Source organism: Capricornis sumatraensis, chromosome 14, assembly GCF_032405125.1.
Source record: "Capricornis sumatraensis isolate serow.1 chromosome 14, serow.2, whole genome shotgun sequence".
In the NCBI taxonomy this organism is placed as follows: domain Eukaryota; kingdom Metazoa; phylum Chordata; class Mammalia; order Artiodactyla; family Bovidae; genus Capricornis; species Capricornis sumatraensis.
The window spans coordinates 11,468,476-11,490,251 of record NC_091082.1 but is presented as its reverse complement, the minus strand read 5'-3'; the positions used below and the strand labels follow the sequence as shown (position 1 = coordinate 11,490,251).

General features: G+C 56.3%; 1 protein-coding gene across 1 annotated transcript in view; it reads right to left on the bottom strand.

Moving 5' to 3' along the window:
• Positions 1-21,776, bottom strand: part of NFASC (neurofascin) — a 197,161-nt gene that overhangs the window by 18,838 nt on the left and 156,547 nt on the right. Inside the window, exons 20-29 of the mRNA XM_068985706.1 lie at positions 21,042-21,112; positions 19,328-19,550; positions 17,664-17,779; positions 15,779-15,983; positions 14,394-14,516; positions 13,092-13,265; positions 10,487-10,501; positions 4,755-4,982; positions 1,246-1,362; positions 42-194 (exon numbers count right to left, since the gene is read on the bottom strand). Of these exons, the coding sequence (XP_068841807.1) occupies positions 42-194; positions 1,246-1,362; positions 4,755-4,982; positions 10,487-10,501; positions 13,092-13,265; positions 14,394-14,516; positions 15,779-15,983; positions 17,664-17,779; positions 19,328-19,550; positions 21,042-21,112 (1,425 nt within the window). The remainder of the gene's footprint in view (positions 1-41; positions 195-1,245; positions 1,363-4,754; positions 4,983-10,486; positions 10,502-13,091; positions 13,266-14,393; positions 14,517-15,778; positions 15,984-17,663; positions 17,780-19,327; positions 19,551-21,041; positions 21,113-21,776) is intronic.

Here is a 21,776-nt window from a genome sequence, read left to right as displayed (position 1 = left end):
GCCCATGCTTGCCGGGGACGGCCAGGCCAGACCCCTCTCACCTGCACTGGTCATAAAGGTGATGACGGCACTGCTGATGCCCTCGTTGTCCCGGGAATAAACGCGCAACGTGTATGTCATCCCGGGATAGAGGTCTGTCAGCTGTACAGGCTGGGCCTGGGCCTTAACAGGGACAGTTTTTTTCGTATGATTGCCTGGGGAACAGAAACCTCAGTCAGCCTAAGGCTGGGCACGGGGAGCTGGAGAGGCAATGCCTAGACGCCTGGGCGCCTGCCAAAGGCGGAGGCACGGTGGGGGCGGCAGGGGCCAGGCCGTCCCGCAGGACACTGCCCCTCGTGAGGCTTCCTGTGCTCACCACAGGCTGAAGTGCTGAGCACACTAGGACCCGCTTCCTTAGGCTCTCAGGGTGTCAGCCAGCGCTCTGCTACCCTGGAGGGGGTAACTCAGCACCCCACAGGGTGGCTCTGCTCCTCAGGCCTCACTCCCGGCTTCCCCTCTCATTTCTTGCTGCGTGAGCTTGCACTTCAGGAGAAGCGACAGCCTGGTTGTCTGGGGGTTGGGGTGAATGCTGGTCATGGGAAGCACTGGAAAAGTACGGCAAACTAGCAGTTCTGGGTTCTCCAATCACAGAGAACCGAGTTGGTTTTGTTCTCTCTCAGAGCTTCGGGCGCCCTTCCAGCACAAGTCTAACAGGCCAGCACGGCGGCTCTGAGCCCTCCGGAATGGGGCCTTCACCCAGCTACCCCGATCTCACTCCAGTCTCACAAATATCCAGTAAAGGAGCCAGCTCAGCTCAAGCTAAGACGTGTGACCCTGGATGGCGTCTCTGACCTGTGGGCAGCTGGCGTCCCTCTGTGAGCCAAGTACAGTTGGGGGTCCAACTGTCCAGGGGAGACCCTAAGAGTAAGGATCCTAAATGAAGGAATCCGCACAGCAGCGAGAGTGAGCTCACTGGGGTGTTGTCGAAACCCTTGTCCTGGGCAGGAAATGGACAGAGGGCCCTCAGCCAGGCCACGCCCCTGCTGCCGAGCAAGGCACCCCTGGACCGCCACTGATGGTGCAGAAACCCCTCTTCACCTCGAGCTTGCTCTGCCCACCCCTGCCGCCTGAGCACGCATCGACTTCATGAAGCCACAGTGGGGCGGCTGAAAGGCCTCCCCGAGCCCAGGGGCGCGCCCTGCGCCTCTCGAAGGGCATCCGTCCTACCCGCGGCAGCTGCTGCCGCACCCACACAGCAATGCTTACTGTCGATGTACTCAACCACAAAGTCAGTTCCCGGCCCGAAACTGTGCTTCCAGGTGATGTTGGCCCATTTACTGTTGGGGACCACAGTGACGTTCCAGATGGACTGCTCGTCGGGGGCTGGCGGGGGTTAGAAGAGGAGTTAGTGGTGAGGAGGGAGGAGGCACTGGAGACAGACAGACAGACACACAGGCAGCTAGGACAGGGTAAGTAGGAAGGGGCTGCACACAGGGCCTGACGGAGCGCCAAGCTGCAGCCTTGGCGGCCAGGCCAGGGGTCGCCATCCAGGCACGAGCAGGACAGTCAGGGGCCCTGCGTGTGAGGCAGAGCTGGAAACTGTGTGTCCACATAGGCGGGGGTGCAAATGAAAGAGTGGGTGTGGCCCAGGCCACCGGAGGCCCTAGCCAGCGTTCCTTCCCTTTTTAGGTCCCTTCTCACAGATTTCCACGGTGCAGTGAAAAGCCCTGTTAGCTAGGATGCAGACGGGGTGGGGCGGGGGGCGAGGGGCGGGGGGTGGGGGGGCGGAAATGTGCCTCTTTCCCATCAGCTACAGATGTTCTACAGAAAGGAAAAAGGCATCTTGAAAAGCCGGTCGAGAGAGAGATGAGATCTGCACAAAGGACAGGACCAAAGCAAAACCTTACTGCGCTCTTGAAACTGGAGACGGAGAGCGGCAGCTTACACAGAGCCCTTGGGGTCATTCTTGGTCACCAAGATGCTGAACTCTGTGAAAAAGGGCCTCAGACTGTCTAACGGGACTTGGGCCTAAAACCCCAGGGCTCCGAGAAGAGACAGTACGAACCCTTCCTCTCCCTTTCATGGCACATAGAAGGTAACTCCTTCTTGACACCCAACATTCAGAGGCCCAGACACCAGAAGAATCCTGTTCTGTTGGTATCTTTGAGGCCTGATCTCCATGCAACACAGAAGACATTAATTACGTAGTTCCTATGAGCTGGGAGCTGCTTTATTAAAGCCATCACACAATCTGAAGCTATAGCCTGCAGACAGGAGAGTGGCAGGAATCTTCAAACGCAATCATTTTCCCACATCCCAGCAGTCTAGTCTCTGTACCCCATTTCTCAGCAAAGATTTCACAGCGGAGTACTAGCACGAAGCCTTGTATCTCAAAGACTTTACCAGTGCGGCTCCTGAATCTTTTATTAGCACGCAAGGGGGCACTGTCACCAACTCACTTGTCAAAAATAAATGAAGAGAGTACATTGGTGGTACGTGCATTATCTATCTGACACGTGACCGAGTCTGCAGGGCTCGGGAAGTGATAAACGATCTCCTGGTCTTCACACCAAAGCAGCGCCTTTTCTACTCCAACCTTGTTAGTTGCCGGTCGCCCCAGGTGAATGTGATTCGTTTTAGGTGAGGAGCAAGAAAGAGGTTCCATTGATGGCGCCAGGCCTTCTCTGCGGGCAGGGCAGAAGGCAGGCTTCCTTACTGATCTGTCTACGGTTTCCACTGTATCGGCTGCTTTAAGTCAGCCCGAATCCCAGCTCCTTAGGAGCTCATGGCTCTTTCTAGTGGGAGTGAATTGTGATTGGCTATGGTCTGGGGACTTGACGTTTTCCCTCCTCAGCTCTGGGCCCTGGAAATAAGCCCAAGGATTTGGGTTTAAACAGTTTGACTACCAATACAACCCTGGCCCGAGGCTGACTGTCTTCAAGGTAATGGAAATGGGAGCAGTCAAGCAGTGGGAAACCAAATGATTTTTAGTGGGAGGTGGAGGAAGGCTCTGCCATCTAGAAATACCAAGATGATGACCATTAAAAGATGAAAAGTTCAGAGAGAGGCAGCGATAAGGAAAGCTGTCCTGGACTATAACAACAACAAGAACTGAAGGGAAGCAGGGATTGTTCTGTCGACTCCTGGGATGTGAGACATAAGGGCTATCCCTTGAGATCAAAAAAGCAGAACCAAAGGACAAAGTCCCATTTCACCCTGAAAAAAAAAAGTAAACTTGGGAACAATCCTATCCTCAGTTGTAAGACATGATAAAGATGCAGATTCCTTTTGGAAACCCTGGGCAGCAGAGCCGCTGCGCTGCGTGCAGGGACCAGGGATGTCGAGGGGGCCCCGCAAGGACAAACTCGGAGGGCGGCGTGGCCCCTGCAGCATCTCAGGTGCAGCTACAACTCTGCGTGCACGTCCACAGGCTCGTCCTCTGTGGCATCAGGGCCAACCCTTCCAAGAGCAAGACCCACTCCCTGTCCTCATTCTCGGTACATCTCTTCTGTGAATTTGGAGCATCCACGTGGGACACAGAGGCCCACCTGAAGCCTCCCATGGCCCCAAAGAACACCCATCACTAAACTGCCAGGGGCAGCTCCTGATAGCCTAGCAGGTTTCTCCTTAGCCAACTTTTTCTTGCAGAGCAGGCTGTTCACATTTTCAATACTGCAGCTTTAAGCTAAATCAGTTTTCAAGGTCTGAGGAGCATCATGTCAGCTACACATTGCATGTCTCACTTACGGCTCACACAACTCCATGTAACTGGATTAAAGAAAAGACTCACATGTGCATTAAGCCTCCATTCTCACTCAGGTGCTGAGAGAACAGGGGTGGGGTGAGTGCAGCCCTGGCAGCTGGAGGGACGTGCCCAGGAGAGAGGGGGGCCTACGGCCCTGCAGCTGCTGGAGGAGCGTTCTGGGAGCTTCCTGCCAGCAGCCCTGCTGCCGCATCACGCTGGCTTGACAGTTGGTCTCTGGGCTCCACAAGCTGGAGGCCCTCCCCTCCGCGGTAATAGGAGTGTTTGATGTCAGTTCTCAAAAGCACTGCTGGGTCCCCAAGGGGTCTCCGCGGGCTGGAAGTACAGAGCTTCCCGGCCTGGCTGCCTGACGCAGGAGCAGCACATTGTCTGGGCTCAGCAGGCCAGCCCTGGGATCGATCCTTCCCAGGGGCCCCTAGAAAGCCTGTGGTTTTCCCTCCGTGTGTATAATCTGGGGGTGTGGGGAATACGAGGGGAGAGAGCAACAGCACACTTGCCAGCATTTCAGAACTCCTCGGCAGTACCATTTCCTGGAAGCTCTGACCTTATAAAAAAAGCCTATAAACCTGCTTTCCAGGAGAGGCTCAAGGGAGGCGTGGGATTCTGGGAACAGAGCCGCCTGGCTCGGCCAGCTACGCCCCCCCTCCCCAGGCTCTGCCGCAAGGCTGGGGCAACACGGCAAGGGCAGGAGGCCTTCGTAGTTGGCCAATGTCCAGCCCCTCTCCTTCCCCCCTCGCCCCCTCTGCAGTGCTCAGCCCTCAGCCGATCCCTCAGTATGTAGCTGGAGGCGGCCCTACTGTCTGGGCCCTGGAGTGCCTGCTTGCATGGTGCAGCCCTCTGTTAAACAACAAGGATCTGAGGTTAGGACAGGGTCTGAGCGGTGGAGACCCCCCAAAGAGTGGGGGCAGGGTGCTCTGTGCCTCGAGGCCACCAGCCTGAGAATCCAGTCTCCCCCCTCCTGCCTGGGGAGGCCTGCGGATGGAGGGGCAGGGGCATGGACGATGGGCAGTACCGGATTCCCGGATCTCAGTCCTGGTGGTGGCGGGACTCTCCGTGGTGGTGGTGGTGGTGGTGGAGGCGGTGGTGGCGGCAGTGGCTGTGGCTTCGGTGGTGGCGGTGGTGGTAGGAGAGACAGGTGGGACGGTGGGGACTGCTGTGGCTTCGGCGGCGGTGGCAGTGGCATCGGTACTGCTCACCGTGCCGGGCGCGCCCACCGTGGTCGGGGGCGACGTGGGAGGCGCTAAGGGGAAATGTAAAATAGTCGCGTCTGGTCGGTCTGGCTGTCCCAAGGCTGGACGCAGGGCCCCGCGTGCAAGGCAGGCAGCCCACGGGACAGATGGAGCTCAGTGACCGGAAGGCTCTCCAAGCAGGACAGATGGGTCAGGCAGGTACAGGGCCGCGAGAAAGGAAGAGAATGAAGTCTGAGTGTTTCATTTTCTTCTCACGGCCTATGTGGCTCAAAGCGCCCAGCATGCACCCAGCCAAGGGCAGTGACGAAGATGGCACATGGACTGAGTCGCTCAGACCCCAAGGGTGACATGGAGTCCCAGGCCAAGCGCCACCCAGCAGAGGCCAAGCAGCATCACTTAGGTCCAGGCCTGGGGCCTGGGCCTTGAGATGGGCAGCTGGCAGGGCCCTGTCTGCAGGAGCACTAGGAAGCCTGCCATTCCCAACCGTTCACTCCAAAATGACACTTCCTCCCACCTGCCTGAGTCCTAATACCACCCAAACCCAACGACAGAGAGAACCATCCCCACTCTGCAGGCAAGCCTTGTCCCGTGCTTCCTCTTTACTGCCTCCACTGTCACCCCTTCCCCAGGCTCTCAGCTCATATTTATTTCCTGCCTCTCTTCCCTTCTTCTCTGCCCAGGGATGGTCCTTCCTGCAATTACCCCAATCCATCCTGGGGGTGACAGAGGATAAGATGATTGAATGGCATCACTGACTCAGTGCACATAAGTTTGAGCAAACTCAGGGAGATAGTGAAGGACAGGGAAGCCTGGCGTGCTGCAGTCCAGGGGGTCACAAAGAGTTGGACATAATTTAGCGATTAAACAACCACCACCACCCTAGCTTGTAGCAACTGCCTTTCTCTCTAGGACATTTGGGTCCTGGGTCCCACCTCCCCAGTCCACAGTAAATGCAGAAATCCCAAGATATGAGTGAGGCACATGCGGGCTGCTTTTTTGCATAAATCTTCAGAGGGCTTCACATCTGCCGTAACTCTTACTTTCTCATCTCCCATCCAAAGCTGCCCTTTGACAGGGGTGAGCCGTAGGGGGTTAGGTCTATCATGACAATGTTTCCGTAGACCCTCTTTCTTTCTATAGAAGAGCTCTGGATGCTAACAAAGGGCTGACCTGTCACTCTTCAGTTCCAGTACTGCTAATGCTGAGAAGAACGATGGGAAATCAAGAGAGCCAGGGATACCGCTCCTCCTTACCTTCTATCTCCTGTGATCTGACCAGCCTACTTTCTGCTAACAGGGCAGAAGGTAGGGTATCACTCAGCTGTGTCTGACTCTTTGTGACCCCATGGACTGTAGTCTGCCAGGCTCCTCTGTACATGGAATTACCCAGGCCAGAATACTGGAGTGGGTAGCCTGTCCCTTCTCCAGGGGATCTTCCTGACCCAGGAATCAAACCAGCCTCTCCTGCATTGCAGGTGGATTCTTTACCAACTAAGCTATCAGGGAATCCCTGAAGACACAAATAGGTAACTCTAACTTCCAACGAAGAGAGATATCCTATCTTATCTCAGATCTCCAGAAGTTCAGGAAAATACTATCCACACTCCCCAGGAGAGGGCCGAAGCAAGAAAGAGACCAGAGAGAAAACTGCCAGAGAGCTTCTCTCAAGAATTAAGAGATCCTAAGCTTTCTCAACAACAGCCTGACCAAAGAAAGCCCTTTTCATTCCCGTGGGCCTCCACGTTACAAGTCCCCCACAGAAAAGGAGTGACTGTTCCTGGGATCCCAGTTGCTTCCCTGTTTATAAGATCAGAGGCGTTACTGGGCCTGAGGGTGCTGATCACAGAGGTCACAGTGGGCAACTGACTGTGCCCCATGCATTCCAGAGATTCCTGGACAAAGTCAGGACCAGATAGCACTACGTTCCCCAAACCCAGTCAACACGGACATTAGGAAGGTGGGCGTGAGGGGAACATGTAGTGGGAAAAACTCTCCCTCTCACAGTGAGTACTCAAGGATGCATGTCAGGTGGCCCAGTCTCCAAGGCAAGCCTGGTGTTTGAAGGATCAGCCAGCGGGAATTTTCTCATCCCACTCACCAAGACAGGCAATGAGACAGACGTGCACACACATGAGTCTGAGACCCACAGGGCAAAGGCGAGCTCCCGCCTAGGCCTGGTACTGGCAGCTCTATGGCCATGGACACACACGGGCTTTTCCTGCTGTTCTGAGCTGCTGGAAGGAACCCTGAGAAGCTATTTTGTCCATCTGGACAGAACTACTCTGATGTGTTTTCTAATAATTTCAGAAGGCTCACCTTTGCTAAAGACATCATCAAAAAACTGGTCCTCACTTTTAAGTTAAGTCACCCCCCTCTGTATAGTGCAGAGATGCGGGCTTCCGCCCATGTGCACAGTGGTTCTGCACTCCAGCCCCTGGAGACTACACACACTTTCCTGTGGGCGCTGGGCCTCCCACGGGCAGGGACACATGCTCAAGCGGACACAGGGCCGACTAGAGGCCCACATGCGTCCCCAGGCACTGCAGTGAGCAGCCCTAGAAACAGAGATGCGGAGAGGGCCAGAACAAGTCCGTCCTGGGCTCTGCTGGGCAGAGACAAGAACAAGAAATGAAGATGCTGCCACAGTCTCAACCCCTCCCTCTCCGGTCCCTCCACCCAGTGTGGCTGGAGCAAGGGTTTTCTCTGATGATGGCTACTAGATGCTCTGCCTTCAGCTTGGCAGCAATTACCAGGCGTTAGTGAGAGGGGCCCAAGAGGAGCGGGAGGAAAGGAATCGCTTCTCAGTACTCTCCCAGAGGATGCCCAGCATTGCAGGTGCAGTAGCGGCGGCACCTTAGCTGGCCGCAGTCACAGCTGGTGAATCGGCACTCTCTCTGGCCCACTGCTAACAGTGTCGATTGTCCCAGGGATGGGCAGGGCCAGAGAGACTGGGAGGGCAGAGGCAAGAAGGCAAGGTTCTGAGGGAAGGGCTGGAAGTCAGTGAGTGAGCTGTCAAGAGCCGTGTGCAGACAGGAGGGAAGGGTGGGCTTTCCAGGGGAAACTGCCCAGTGTTCGGGTCTAAGGAGATTCAGATGACTTCAACCCCCGGGGCGGGGTTAGGGTAGCAGACAAGATACCCTTATTTCCAGGCTACCCAGGGTAGCCTGGAAATAAGGCTCAGCAGTGGGGCTTATAGGCGAATGGCCCACGGGCTGGACAGACCCATCGCTGGGCTGGGATGCCATCTCCAAACACAGCAGAACCAATACGCTCACTGCTCAGCAGAGACCACCAGGCTGGAAACTGAGTGACGGAGGGCCAGGGTGATAACCGAGTGTGACGGAGGGCCAGGGTGGACCTGGAGGCATAGGACCCCTCCCTGAAGTACTCAACCCAGTGTGCTAACACACTCTGGAAGATGCCCCAGCCAAGGCCAAGGGTTTTCCACCAGAGTTGTGGGTGATACCATGCAAGAAATGGAGAAAATTAAGAGACAACATGTCTCTTATTCATCTTTTGTTGTCCAGAACCCACCACGGAGCTGCCCAGCAAATGCTGGCAGATAAGAGCTGAGCCAAACACAAGGGCAGCAATTCCCAGACATTCCAAGGTGGATGGCTCAGTCCAAAAGTGTCCACCTGGTGGACAGACTACCTTGGTCAAATACAGATGGCCAGAACAGATGGGCGGCAACCCTAGGAGACTGCAGACACGGGCGCAGGAAAGGGATCATCTTTCCTGGGTGAGAGGAACACATCAGTTTTGGGGAAAAACACCCACAATTGGCGAGAAAGAGAGAGAAGGGAGCAGCGGGCTAGGGTCCAGACCACGCCAACGATGGAGACCCTGGGCGCTGTCACTGGCGCCTTCAAGGCTGGGAACAGCCGGTGCTACTGGCACAGCTCATTTACCAAGAAATGCCCTGTGCCCCATGGAAGTGGAGCCCAGGAAACACGCGACAGACAGACAGAGGTCCCGGCTCCCTCTGCACACCAGGGTGAGCTTGGATCCTTCTTAAATGAGGAGGAAGTGGGGGTTTGGAACTACACCCATCCCTCTCACACCTGCCACGCAAGAGGGGTATCACAGCCCGGCGTGGATCCCACCAAGCCAAACAGGCTCCCTGCCACCAGGCCCAGCTGCCTCAGGTCCTGGGTGCCAGCATGGGGAGGGGACTGTGAGCTGTTTGGCCAGAGAGCTTCCAGGTGATCTGTGTGGCTCCCTCACTGCCTCTCTCCTTCTGCCTGCACTGAGTGGTTTCGGGACCCTGGGCACCTGCTGGGCCAGCCCCACGGGCACCCATGCAAACTCGGATCAGGAAGTCAAGGCCACCCCCAGGCTGCACGGATGGCCCTCCCCTGGTCTCCAGGCCCAGGACCCCCATCTGCCTCCCGTCCCAGCAGAGGCAGGGAGGCACTGGCCATTGGGCTGGGTTATCTGAGGGTAGGATGGAGGAAAGGGGAGCACGATGACCGCGCACCTCCCAGAGGTCTGGCTGACAGGACAAACGCAAACAGAGGAAGCAGGGTGTGCAACAGAAACAGAACCAACCTAAAGCGCGGGGGGCTGTGAGTGAGGGTGGAGGGGAACCAACCCGGGAAGGTGGGGTCCTCCACGCAAGCCAGCCCTCCAGCTCCTCACCCGGCTCTCAGCCTCCCTGCTGCCTGCAGCCTGAGGCGGCCCCGGTGCACCCACCTCACGGCCTCTGCTCTGCCTTGAAGGAGGGCAGGGGCGGCAGCCTGGGTCCCTGCCCAGCCCCTCCAGCTTGAGGGCCGGCCTTGCTGATGCTCCTCAGACCACAGCATGAGGGGGCTTGGGAGGAAGGCCTCAGAGGGCAGATCACCTCCTGCTCCAGACCTGCCCACCCAGCTCCTCACGGTGTATCTGCCTCCCAGACCCCAGAAGTAGGCACTGTCCTTAACACTTAAGACTGAGAAGCTGGGTTTCTGCAGGCTGATGGGACTCTCAGCCCATGGCGTCCTCTGAGACTCCAGGTCGGGGGTACCTGGCCCATCCAGGACAGACTCACTGAGCAGAACCCATGGGAGATGGCAGAGCTGGTGCCCGGCCCCATGCAGCATGCAAGGCCAGCATGCACGGCATGCTCACCCTCGGGTCACCCTTTCAGGGGGTGGCAGGCTGACCTGGAGACAGGAGCCAGCTGTCCCCACCCCCAGGGCACAGCAGGTCACCTAAGGGCTCTGCGCCTGCTGTGCTCTGAGATGGCAAGCCAGGCAAGAGACCAGGTGCTCAGAGGAGGTAACCACTCAGCTCCAGAGAAAGCTGCAGCTCCAGGGAGCAGGGCTGGAGCCGCTGAATGGGCTCCCTGCCAAGCCAGCCACCTTCGTTAGCAAAAGGAGGGGAAGGCGCTGGCTCTCCTCTGGCCCTGCCCCCAACACACAGCCTCCTGCAGAATCCAGCTTCCCACCCGCTGAAAGGGTGCGTGCCGAGAGCATGCTTTCACCCCAGGCCTCTCCCTCTGTCTGCCCCGCCAGGCTGGCCTCTGCCTGCGCTGCCCCATGCCACGCCCGTTACCTCCGTGGTTGGTACAGTACCTGCGGTTGGTGTGGCTTCAGAACACGGCACCCAAGATAGCCAGAGAGGGAGAGGTGGAAAGAATGAGAGGGAAGAGAAAACAGCACAGGTGAGACCACAGAACAAGCAATCACAGGAGAGATGGTTCTGGCTCAAACTGACCCAGATGGCGTGGCTGGGTGCTGGCCACAGCCCTGCGGATACCACCTGGCCTTTAGGGATCGTGTTCAACCCCACGGGGGTCTGCCACGTTGCTACAGAAAACCTTCCTGGGTCTTGGAGACCTTTCTAACATCTTTGCTTCTATCTCAACTCAAGGACATCTAGGAGGTGGCCGCAGAACAGCCCACCTAGAATGCCACGTTTCCATGTCTGTTTTGAAGGGTGTGTCCTTCTCTAGCGGGGCTGATCTTTACGAAGGAGCTGGGTGACCCTTGATGGTGCCAGGAATTGAGGGCATAAGACAGAGGTGTATAGAAGGATACCAATCCCAGGCAAAAGGAAGCCTCCTTTATCCCCAGGGGCAGGCGGTGGGTAGCTGAACCACGCTGGGGTGGAGGGAGATGGAGAAAGGGTTTGGTGGCCCTCCCTGCACCATCTCAGCCTGGAAAGCTGGGGCCTGTGATGAACGGGAGCGCGGGGCCCTGTCCCATGTCCTGCTGCCCACTGGACTGCATGAAAGAGGAAATGCAGCTGCAGACTGAGAGCCTAAAAGGAACTCCTGAATCTGCTGCAAAGCCCTTGGCTGAGTGGGGCTGAGCACCCCTCTTTGTTCTCTTGTCCCGTGGCACTGAGATCCTTCCCTGCGGTGGTCACCGGAGCTGGGCAGTGGGGCTTTGTTTATCTGATGTTCAGTATTGGTGGGGGCGGGAAAAGGGAGGGAGAAGAGGCTCTCTATGTATCTCCTTGTAGAGTAAAGTAGTCAAGAAAGTGCACCATCCCTGGCCTGACCTTTGGTAACAGGCATGTATCAACCACTTACCCAAAGTCACCCAGGCCTAATACACTGTCCAAGTACCTGAGAAACTGGAAGGGAGATTGGGAGAGAGGGCTGTGTTGTGTGGCTCACTCCTGGTTTACAGGTGCAGACAGGAACACACACAGCACCGTCAGCCTTCCCCAGCTTCCGCCTGGCCCCTCGCCCCTCTGCTTCAGTGCTGGCCTGTTGGTCAGGCGAGCAGGGCCAGGGGAGGGACGCGGGACTGCTTGTGGAGCTCAGCTGGGAGCATGGGGGGGAGGCAGCAGGCCTGGAGGTACAACTGCTCTCCTGGGCTGGGGGTGGGGATGCCCAGGAGGCCCCCCAGGCCAGCAGACCTCAGCCTCCTTGGGAGAGTGCTGGACACGGTAGTCTGTGGTCAGCGTCAGAGGTCCCTAACCACACGGCCCCTTCTTTGCAGCATTCCCCTGTGGACTCAACCCTATCCCCTGGCCAGCCTCTGCACTTCCGTCACCTAAACGCAGCGCTGCTTGTGGTGAATCACAGTTGGATCCTCTTGTGGGTGTCCCTCCGTCTAGACTGGGGGAGCTCATTAGTTTTATATCCCTGGTTTTTGGCACAGCTGTCTGGCACCTCGGGCAGTGGCTGTTGAACAGCCCACGGTGCCTCTGGGGAGGCAGAGCCCCCACCCTCTCTCACAGGGGGTCTGCGGATGGACGCCAGGGTTTTCAGAGTCTCTCCCACCCGAGAGCTCCCGGACGCCACAAGCAGGGGTGCCGGGCGCCCTCTAGTGGACACCGCGTGTGTGCGCAGCTCCGGGCCGGGCGCCCTCTAATGGACATCGCGTGCGCGCGCAGCTCCGGGCCGAGCGCCCTCTAGTGGACATCGCGTGTGCGCGCAGCTCCGGGCCGGGCGCCCTCTAGTGGACATCGCGTGCGCGCGCAGCTCCGGGCCGGGCGCCCTCTAGTGGACATCGCGTGCGCGCGCAGCTCCGGGCCGGGCGCCCTCTAGTGGACATCGCGTGCGCGCGTAGCTCCGGACCGGGTGCTCGCGGTGGGAAGATGCCAGAGCCCAGGAAGGAGCTCACGCGCGCTCTCTGTGAAGCTGGTTGGGCCGACGGCTGTTTCCCAGCTCCCTGTCCTCTCCTCGGCCTGACAGCTCACTCCCTTCAGGCCGCCAGGAGGGCTACATCTGTCTCCTGCTCGACCCAGGATGCCAGCAGTCAGCGTCAGTCACAGCTGGTCCCTGTTCCCCTCAGCGCCAGGCACCCTCAGAGAAGGGGCAGCCCCAGGGCCCTCAGGGGCCACCTCCATCACAGCGCTGCCTCCCTCACCTGGCAAACACCTTCCTGCTCTGTGGAGTCCATGAGCACACTTACTTCCAACGTGCATTCTCTCTCGTCCCCTCAGCTCAGCCACCAGTCACTCTCTCTTCCCTGTACCCCCAACAGGTAAACAGCTGAGCAAGTCAAGGCCAAGTGGGGACCCAGGTCTGACTGGGACAGTATGAAGACGTGTCTTCCAGGTCCATCGCCGGCACCTACCTCGCAGCACGCAGGCTGGCTTCTCCCTCTGCGGGCCTGCGGGCCATGGCCCCACGATCCCAGGAGGCCAGAGGCCAGCTCAGGGTTTCTCTAGGCATCTGCACTTCCCGGGACCATTGCCCCGCGGCCGCCGCAGTGCACCTACCTTCATTCGGGGGTGCTGGCGACTCCTCGGTGACTGCTTCCCCCGAGCCCACCTGCGTCCTGGCACTGAGGGAAAAGCGGTAGCGCGACACGGGGTCTGCTCTCTGCACCGTGAACTTGGTCTGATTGGGAGAGAAGTTTTCCACTATCTGCTTTCCTACTTTGGTTCCATTAACTGGAGAGAGACAGGTAAGTGGAATTGAGCTTTAGCAATGTTAACCATGATGGCTTATATATAAACTGCTGCTGGAAGGAGGAAGCCTTCTCGACTCTGCTGGGAAGGGAACCCATGAAGCCTGCTCGTGATCTTAAGGACTCGGCCTGGGAGACGTTTCAAAGGCTGAGTGTTGGGCCACAACTCCTCTCTGGCTCTTTGATGACGCACCAGGGTTAACACTTGCCCACTGATCTCATTACTGCTAGCTCAACACAAGGTTATGTGGCTGATTCTGAAAGATTCAACTTTTAATCCTCGAGCTTTTTCAACAAGGACAAACTTGAGTTCCTTTTTCCCTTTCAACAGAACTAGGGCAAAACCACCAGAGCCTTTCATTGTTAGTGCCTCCTTTGTAAAAGGCCGATCCACTACATACCTCAGAGGGGGAAGGTCAGGTCCAGAGGTGGATTCAGAATCACATACAAGCACACAGTTGGCTATTAAAATCCTTAATAACACAATGCCTGCCCTTTGAGCCTCACAGTAAGGTATAACATCACCTACTTTAGACGACATTTGAAGTCTTCCAAACGAATGACACTCCTGTCCCTGCCTGGTGATGCTGAATTCTTTAGGTGAGGTCATCCCAACCCAGGCTCCTGAGTGAGCCAATATCCAATACTGAATATTTAATATTCCATGGCAACTCCACAAACAGCTGCTTTACCCAAAATGGCAACGTGTTAAGGTGGCCCCGAGGGTCAGTGTCGTGTGGATCCCTATGCATGTACTGTCTGCCCTAGCGGATGGAAGCTCTGTCAAGTAAGAAATGTTCTGTCCTAGACTTTTAGGAATTAGAGACTCTAAGATTCCTGAGCCTGGGAGTTGAATCCCTCATCAGACCAGATGCCCCCTATGCCTCACCAGGTGAGTGGAAGCCCCCTGAAGGAGAAGCTGTGACAAGAGAGCAGGGATTGGGTCTCACTTGCCTCCCATAATCCTATAGGAAGCTTTTTCCCTTCCCCTTTCATCCCTCCACAATGCCCTGTGTACCTGGAGGCTTTCTACCTTGATTCCTTAGGAAAAGTGGTGAGAATGGGGTTTCTGATTCTCAGATTATCCAAGAGAAAGAAGGGCAGAACGTACAGGCCACGTATTTGAGAGTATATCCAATCAGGATCCCATTGGGGTGTTCTGGATGATCCCATTCCAGGTTGATTGTCTCCAGGTTGGGCTGCCGGACTCGGAAACGCCTGGGGGCACTGGGTACTTGGGGAAGGAGGAGAGAGCAGGGGACGGGGGGAGAGAAAGGGGCGGGCAGGATGAGGAAAACACAAGAAACAAAGCACAAGTATGAAGGCATTGACTTCTGGACAACCCCTGTGCTGGATTGCTGCTAAGCCAGAACCTGGAGGGCTGTGAGGTGGCTAGCACCTACTGCCTCATCCAGGATGGCATTTCCCCACATCTAGGACAAGCACGGCTCAGACTTGGTTTATCTGGGGAAGGAGTCAGTCAAGTTCTCCTTTAAAAACTACCCTGAATACAGCACACATTAGAGTCTGATCCTGCAAAAAAATCTCCAGGTTGGGCAGAATCATCCTCAGGTAGGAAAGTGACTTTAGCCTCTGTTTGGTAACAGAAGCCGCAGTTCTCAATCTTCAGACAAGGATTCTTACCACAGGGTCAAAGTATCAAACCTTGGCCTCTGGGCTGAGAACGCCAGGTTCAGGGGTGAGGAGAGAGAAACCCACATTGGAATACGTGGATGGGGCCAGGAGCAGGAGCAATGGGGAGAGGCTGGTGATGAAAACCAGACAAGGAGGAAGGGATACAGGAATAAAGAAACAAGGGCGGGGAAACACAGGAGAGGAAAAAGGAAGAGGGGCAGAAGAATGGGGGAAAGTAACAGGTAAGAAGGCAGGAAGGAGAAACAGAAGAGGGCCTGGTCTGGGGGGCCTGGCAGGAACAGGAGATGTGCGGGGACCTGCCCAGGTGTCCAGCTCCCAGGACTGGGCGCCCTTGAAGGACAGCCTCTAGGTCACAGTGGTGACAGGAGGGAAGGTCCTTGGGGCTGAGGCTGGCGAACCAAGCAGATGCCTCCTGGGAGTCCAGGTGCCTTCTGGGAGTCCAGGTGCCTTCTGGGAGTCCAGGTGCCTCCTGGGAGTCCAGGTGCCTCCTGGGAGTCCAGGTGCCTTCTGGGAGTCCAGGTGCCTCCTGGGAGTCCAGGTGCCTGGGCTCCCTCAAGATGCTGTGGGTGGCTCCCGCAGTGCCCTTAGGAGTTCATGTGCACAGCCTGTCCAGAGTTCTGTCAGCCGCCTCACAGTCTTGTTCTACATAGAACTGCCCGTCAGGGCAGCCACCTCAGGGACAGCGCTCCATGGGTGCCATCAGTGTGCCAGTCATCCCTCCACGAGGTTGTACAGAGGTCAACTTGTGTCATCCGGGGAGAGGCGTGCTGGAGGCGCTTGGGGCCACTCGGCCATGCCACCCCCGTCCTGCCCTCCCTGGGGAGCAGCAGCCGGACCTACCTCCTTCTGGGGTGGTGAACTCCTTGGTTTCACTGCGAGGCCCATCGCCTCGCCCATTGACCACAACCATCTCCAGCTTGTAGTTGCTGTAGGGGAAGAGGCGGGATACCACACCACGCAGGCGGTCGCCGGGGAAGCCAGCTTGCTGCCTCTTCTGAGACACCCACAGGTTCTTCAGCAAGCTGCTCTCCCTCCAGTAGTAGGCCTTGGGACAGAGGCGGGCTGGTGAGGGCTCGGCCGGGCAGGGCAGGGTTAGTTGTTAGTGGTGGTGCTGGTGGTGACTGGTCTTCCCTTTCCTGGCCACGGGCTCCGAATCGCAGAGGCCCTCAGCAGCCCCGCAGAGGGCTGGGGGAGGCAACCTGACAGTCCCCGATCGTAAGCCACTAGCGTGTGGGGACCGATGTCAAACCAAATAAGAGTTTTTGTTTTCGATCATTTTCTGAGCTGTGTCGTCTCTCTGGGGAACAGGCATGCTGGCCAAACGTACAGCCGAGATGCTCCATCTTGAGACTTATTTCCAAGCAGGGGATAGGTTGCTCAGGGAGTCTGTACCAAAAGCACAAATTCGAGCCAAGGGCCCAGGCATGGAGAGCTCTTTTCTGTGCTCAGAGACCACATCACCTTGAGTTAGATTTAGTATGGTTTAGATTGGCAGCAGACAGGAGCTGAAAAGTAGCAGGTTAGCCCCAGAAGTCTGAATACAAGAAAGGGTTGATTTAGTCCTTTAAAATCAAAAGCCTCCTTTTGATACTATTTAAAAACCATTAGGATAGTGACATGTCCAAGCCAATGGGAGACCAGGCTGTGGGGTGGCAAGAGCTGGGGTGGGATGGGACAGCCTGTGGAAGGTGGTAGTGCCACAGTCAGAAGGCTGTGGCATGGGGTGTGATAAGCAGTGGAAGGGAAGCCCCAGGTCAGGCCATCACACCAGCATCACCCAGGGCCTCCAAGGACAAGGTATGGAGGAAGTCCAGACTTAAGAAGGGGACCCAAAGAGAGCTTTAGCCAAAAACATCTCCAGGCAAGTAGGTTAAAGGTGCAAGTTGGGGAAGAGCTCATTCAAGCATATATATCATCTCCCTTTCCTTCCTCTGTCTGCCGAATCCATTTCCCTAGAAGAGACTGACTCCCTCTGTGCCACCAACTGTCCATCAGCCAACCCCCGATGACCCCTAAGGCACAGAACCCATGTTACCCCAGGGCCACAGCCTCTCCAGGAGTTTTAAATAGAGCAGCTCATCAGGGAGAGCCTTGAATACCCATTCAAGGCTCATTCAAAGAGAGAAACATCAGGGAGAGAAGAGGCGGCTGGGGGAAGTCAAGGGCCATAATAACTGCAGTTGGCTGTGGCAATAGGGAAGGGTTTGTACCCTTGCAGTAGCTCTTCCGGTTAGCTGGGGCTTCATGAAATCGGATTGGGTGAGGCAAGCAGCCCAGAAGGGCCTGTAGGAGAGGGGAGGGTGTAGCTCAGCGGTGCCTCAACACTGCCTCTGAAGATACACGCGTGTCCTCACACGGAGGGCAGGCATAATGTGTTCTGTGTGGCCAAGGGACACCCAGCACACCTGGTGCAGGAGACACCTGGTGTGTCTGTTTTTTCTGAGGATATTTTGAACAGCTCGCTCTAGACATCCTCTTTTTTGTTTGGGCTGTGCTGCATGGCTTGCAGGATCTTAGTTTCCCAACCAGGCCAAGGAGCTGAAAGTGTGGAGTCCTGACCGCTGGACCACCAGGGAATTCCTCAGACATCATCTTCTTAAACCAACTCTGGATCCAACAACTATCCCAAGGACCCCTTCCAAACATCTCATGTACCGCGTCTGCTACCCCCTCGCCCTGTTAGGGAGCTGCGTGGTTAGACGGGGCCTGCAGCTGGCTTCCTCACTCGATATTCTCTGAGCTGGCCCTGGACCGTGTCGGAGTAGACGCGGTTCCACTGAAGGCTGATGGCGGTGCTGTTCAGGACTCGGATTTTAACATCTGTGGGTGCAGCCCTGGGATCTGCAATGTGTCGGGACAGAGAGCTGGTTATGCAGGTGGGGCTGCCCCTCCCTGACTCCAGGGTCCCCTCCGACCTGCTTGCCCTCTGCTGGCTTGCGCCTTCAGCCCACTCTGGACGTTGGGCACTCCCTCCAGGCCAAGTGGCGTGATGGCACTCCACTGTGGCTGGCCTCCCAGTGGCTTACCAACCTTGCTGTTTCCCCTCTAACCCTGTCCTCACACTGGAAATAGTCCCCCTTGAGTGGCATTTGTTTCTTGCCAGCGCCCCGCAGGAAACCCTGCCTGCAGACTAAAGACGCCCTAGCCTACTTCAGGAAGACTCTGATCCTGTGACTACCTGCAGAGGGAGGGCCACTGTGCCCATAATTGGCTCTCTCCCCCGTTTTTTCTACTCTGCCACAACAGTGGTTCTGCCCTATCCCCTCTAACATATCGGCCGCGGGGTACACAGATGCAATGGAAATGGTGGGCTGGTCCGTGAGTCCATGTCTAGATGCTGGCTTTTCCATACTTACCCTCCAGAAGTCCCCACCGCCTTCTGTCTGGAAATGTCTGCCACCATGGAAATGAGGAGCGGGATGGACAGAGGGCCTTCTGATCCCCACTCCTTATCTCCCGAGGGGGTCCGATCCACAATCACCTCCAGGGAAGCGGGGCACGGGACCTGACCCTCACTTCCTCCTAGCTCACTGTCATGAACCCCACTGGCCCTGCTCATGACCCCAGCACTGGCCCCCTGAACCCACTCTTTCCCAACACTCTCCTCCCTCCTTCCTTTGGGTCACCCCACCCACCTCCATGGTTTCTTCTCGGATCAGACCCACATCCACCAGGGTATGGATTACCCTGACCAGGAGGGGCATCACTAACCCTCCGGCCTTGCTCAGCAGCCTGCAGGACTGATGTACTGATGTACTGCCCCCACTGTCTGGAGAGGCAGGTACACACTTCTACACATATCCCACAATCACGCTGATTTATCCAGTGACAGCCTCCAGAGAACTCCTCTTTTTATGCCCAGTGTTGCAGTGGCTGGCCTGGAGCGTTTGGTCTGGGGAGCTGTGGACTTCAGCCCCTCCAGGATTCCCCTGGGGAGCCCAGGGAGGACTCTGGCCTGGCCCTGCTTCCTGTGGAGGCATCTAGTTATGGCCTTTGGGTCAGATGGTCCTTGGGGCTAGCAAGGCCTGCCAGTAAGATAGACCACAAACCTGGGTTCTGTTCTTAAGCCTGGAATTTGCTATTGTGCAATATGGGTGGGGGTTTCCCTTGCAGGACCCCAGTTTTCATGTTCATAACGTGAGAGTATTGGACTGTGTGACGATGTTCATTAATTCTAACTAGCATTCAGATGATACCATCTCTGCTCCCGGCACCGCCTGGGGCCTGTCTGCTCTAGCTCACTGCTGGAAACCCCTCTTTCCTGGTAACTCGCTGTCCTCCAGGATGCTCTTAGAAGACCCAGGGCCCACGCCAAGGTTTCTGGTCTGTGGGGATGGCCTGGGCAGCCCAGCCGTGCGGGCCCGGGGTGGAGGGAGGGCGGGTACTCACAATCTTCTCCAGAGTAACCGATGACGGTGTCTGGCTCAGGGCCCTTCCCAAAGTCATTTTCAGCCTGGACTCGGATCTCGTAGGGCACATAGACGGGGGTCTGCCCCACCACGTAGCGGGAGCCCCACACGGTGACGTTGTTCCAGGCCTCGCGGGCCTCTCTCCGCCGCCACTTGACGATGTAGCGCAGGTTGGGGCCGAAGGCGGAAGTGGCATTCATGGGCTGAGTGGGGAGAGACGGCAGGAGTGGTAGGGCACTGGTGAGGAGCCCGGGCCACCCCGGCTCACCCTCTTCCCGTGGCAGGCCCCTGTCCCCAGCCTGCCCAACCATGGCCAGCCCCTTGCAGAGCTGGGGAGAGCCTGCCCCCAACTCTGAGTCCCCCAGGAGCCCAGAGTCCTGCGAAGCCAGCAGCACGCAGATCCCCCACCCAGGCCCCAGTCCCTGTGACCTCACAGCCCCCCCTCGGCAGGTATACAGGCAGTAAAAGCATCACTGTCAACAGGACTCTGCAGTGATGGCGCAACCAGAAGCAGAATGTGCACGGTGATGTGACAAGCCTCCAGAGTCAGAGGAGCGGGTTCTGGTTTAGTCATGGCACGCCTGCTGCCAATGAGTCAAAATTCCCGACTTCAGTCCTAGCGAATCCACGCCTATCTGCCCTACCCTTCTTACAAGGCTGGAGCTGGGAGCGGGCGTAACTCTGTCTTTGTAGGTTCCCTGGGCACCTGCAATATGGAGCTGAACCACTTCTTGCCAGGTCCTAAAGATGAGCCCTGGAGTCTTAAGTCTGGGCTCAGCCCAACTGCCAAGGCTGCTGTGAGACCAGGCCCTCGGCAGACAGTGATGGTCGTGATTCTAAACTCTGCATCCGTCTGTTTCCATTATGCACAGCAACAGCACAAAAACGTTAAAATTTCAGTGGCTGGGACTTCCCCCGGTGGCACATGCTGTGGAGCGACCAAGCCTGTGCACCACAATTACTGAAGCCCATGTGCCCTGGAGCCTGTGCTCTGTAACAAAAGAAGCCCCCACACCACAGCTAGAGAGCAGCCCCTTCTCTCCACAGCTGGAGAAAGCCCTCGCGCAGCAACAGAGACCCAGAGTAGCCAAAAATAAAGTGTTCAGTGGCTGAATTTGCATCTCAGACTTAGAAGCAGTTTGGGGAAAAAAAAAAAATGTCATTTGAAGGCCACATAACCCAGTTTGGGTTTGGAAAATGTGGTCAGGTGAGCCAAGATGGAAGATGAGTTTTTCAATCCTGGTCTGGCAGTCATCTTCGGAGTCCCTCTGTCCATCCTGGACTTACAGACGGCTGCCACTGGAGGCCCACCACTAGGTTGGTCTCTCTCCACACTCAACAATCTCCCGCGAGAGGAGCTAGAACTCACTGAAGTGAGGTACCAGTGTTTAGGCTACATCTTTTCTGGGGACTAATCTAAACCTCTCCTTCTTCTAAAGAAGTGCTTTGGTTTTGTGGGACTCTCTCTGCTTTTGCTAGAATGATAGCGTCTGTTTCCTAAGTCACCTCTGCTCCTGTCTTAAAGCTTGCTCTTAGATACTCTCCTGTTTGATTTCTTGATGCTCGATGCAAAGAGTGGCCCTCACACCAGGACGCCTGGGCCATCCTGCAGCCTGGGGGCCCCAGGGGTGTACAGGGCGAGGGCCCCTAAGACTGCCAGGCAAGCATCGTGGGCGGGCTGGAGGGGCTCTCACCGTCCACGTGATCTCCATGTTGTTCTTCCTGGTCCCCTCTCCCTTCACATCAGAGGGGTTGGACTCGGGGGCTGGAACCCAAATGGAGACAAAGTTCAAACCCAGGGCATGCTTCACAGGGCACAGTAAACAGCCTCTCCTCCCCAGCTGACTGGCCCCTTCCGTGCTCGTCTCTGTACTTCTCAACACACTCCGTCCTCTACGCGGCTGAGCTCGCTCTGCCACTCTGTCGTACATATGATGTGCCTTCCTAGCTGAGACTTAAACCCCCAAAGGAGGGATAGTTTCTTCTGAGTTTTAATCCCTGACAAGATAGCATTTATCATAAGGCTTTCCACACTTCAGATGCTCAACAGACCCAACTCAATGTGGATTATCCACTAAGGGTGTTTAATACCAACTCGGTTTATCCTGGCATTCAACATTTTGGGGGAGCAGCTTTCACCCTCAGTGAGCCAGTGTGATTTCAGAAATCTAAGCATTTCATTACCCAAGTATGTCAAGAGACCTTATGCGACATGAGAGTATATGTTTCTACCGCCAATCTTCACAGCTCTTCCCTTTAAAGCAGATCAAGAATTATTCATAATTATTACTAATACGTAATAATAAAAATGTCAGTTAACATTTATTGCATGCTTACTCCATGCACATTACATTAGGGACCTGAATTATATTTTCAAACAACTGTATTTTCACAATAGCCCCATAACGGAGATGGCATAATTATTCTGT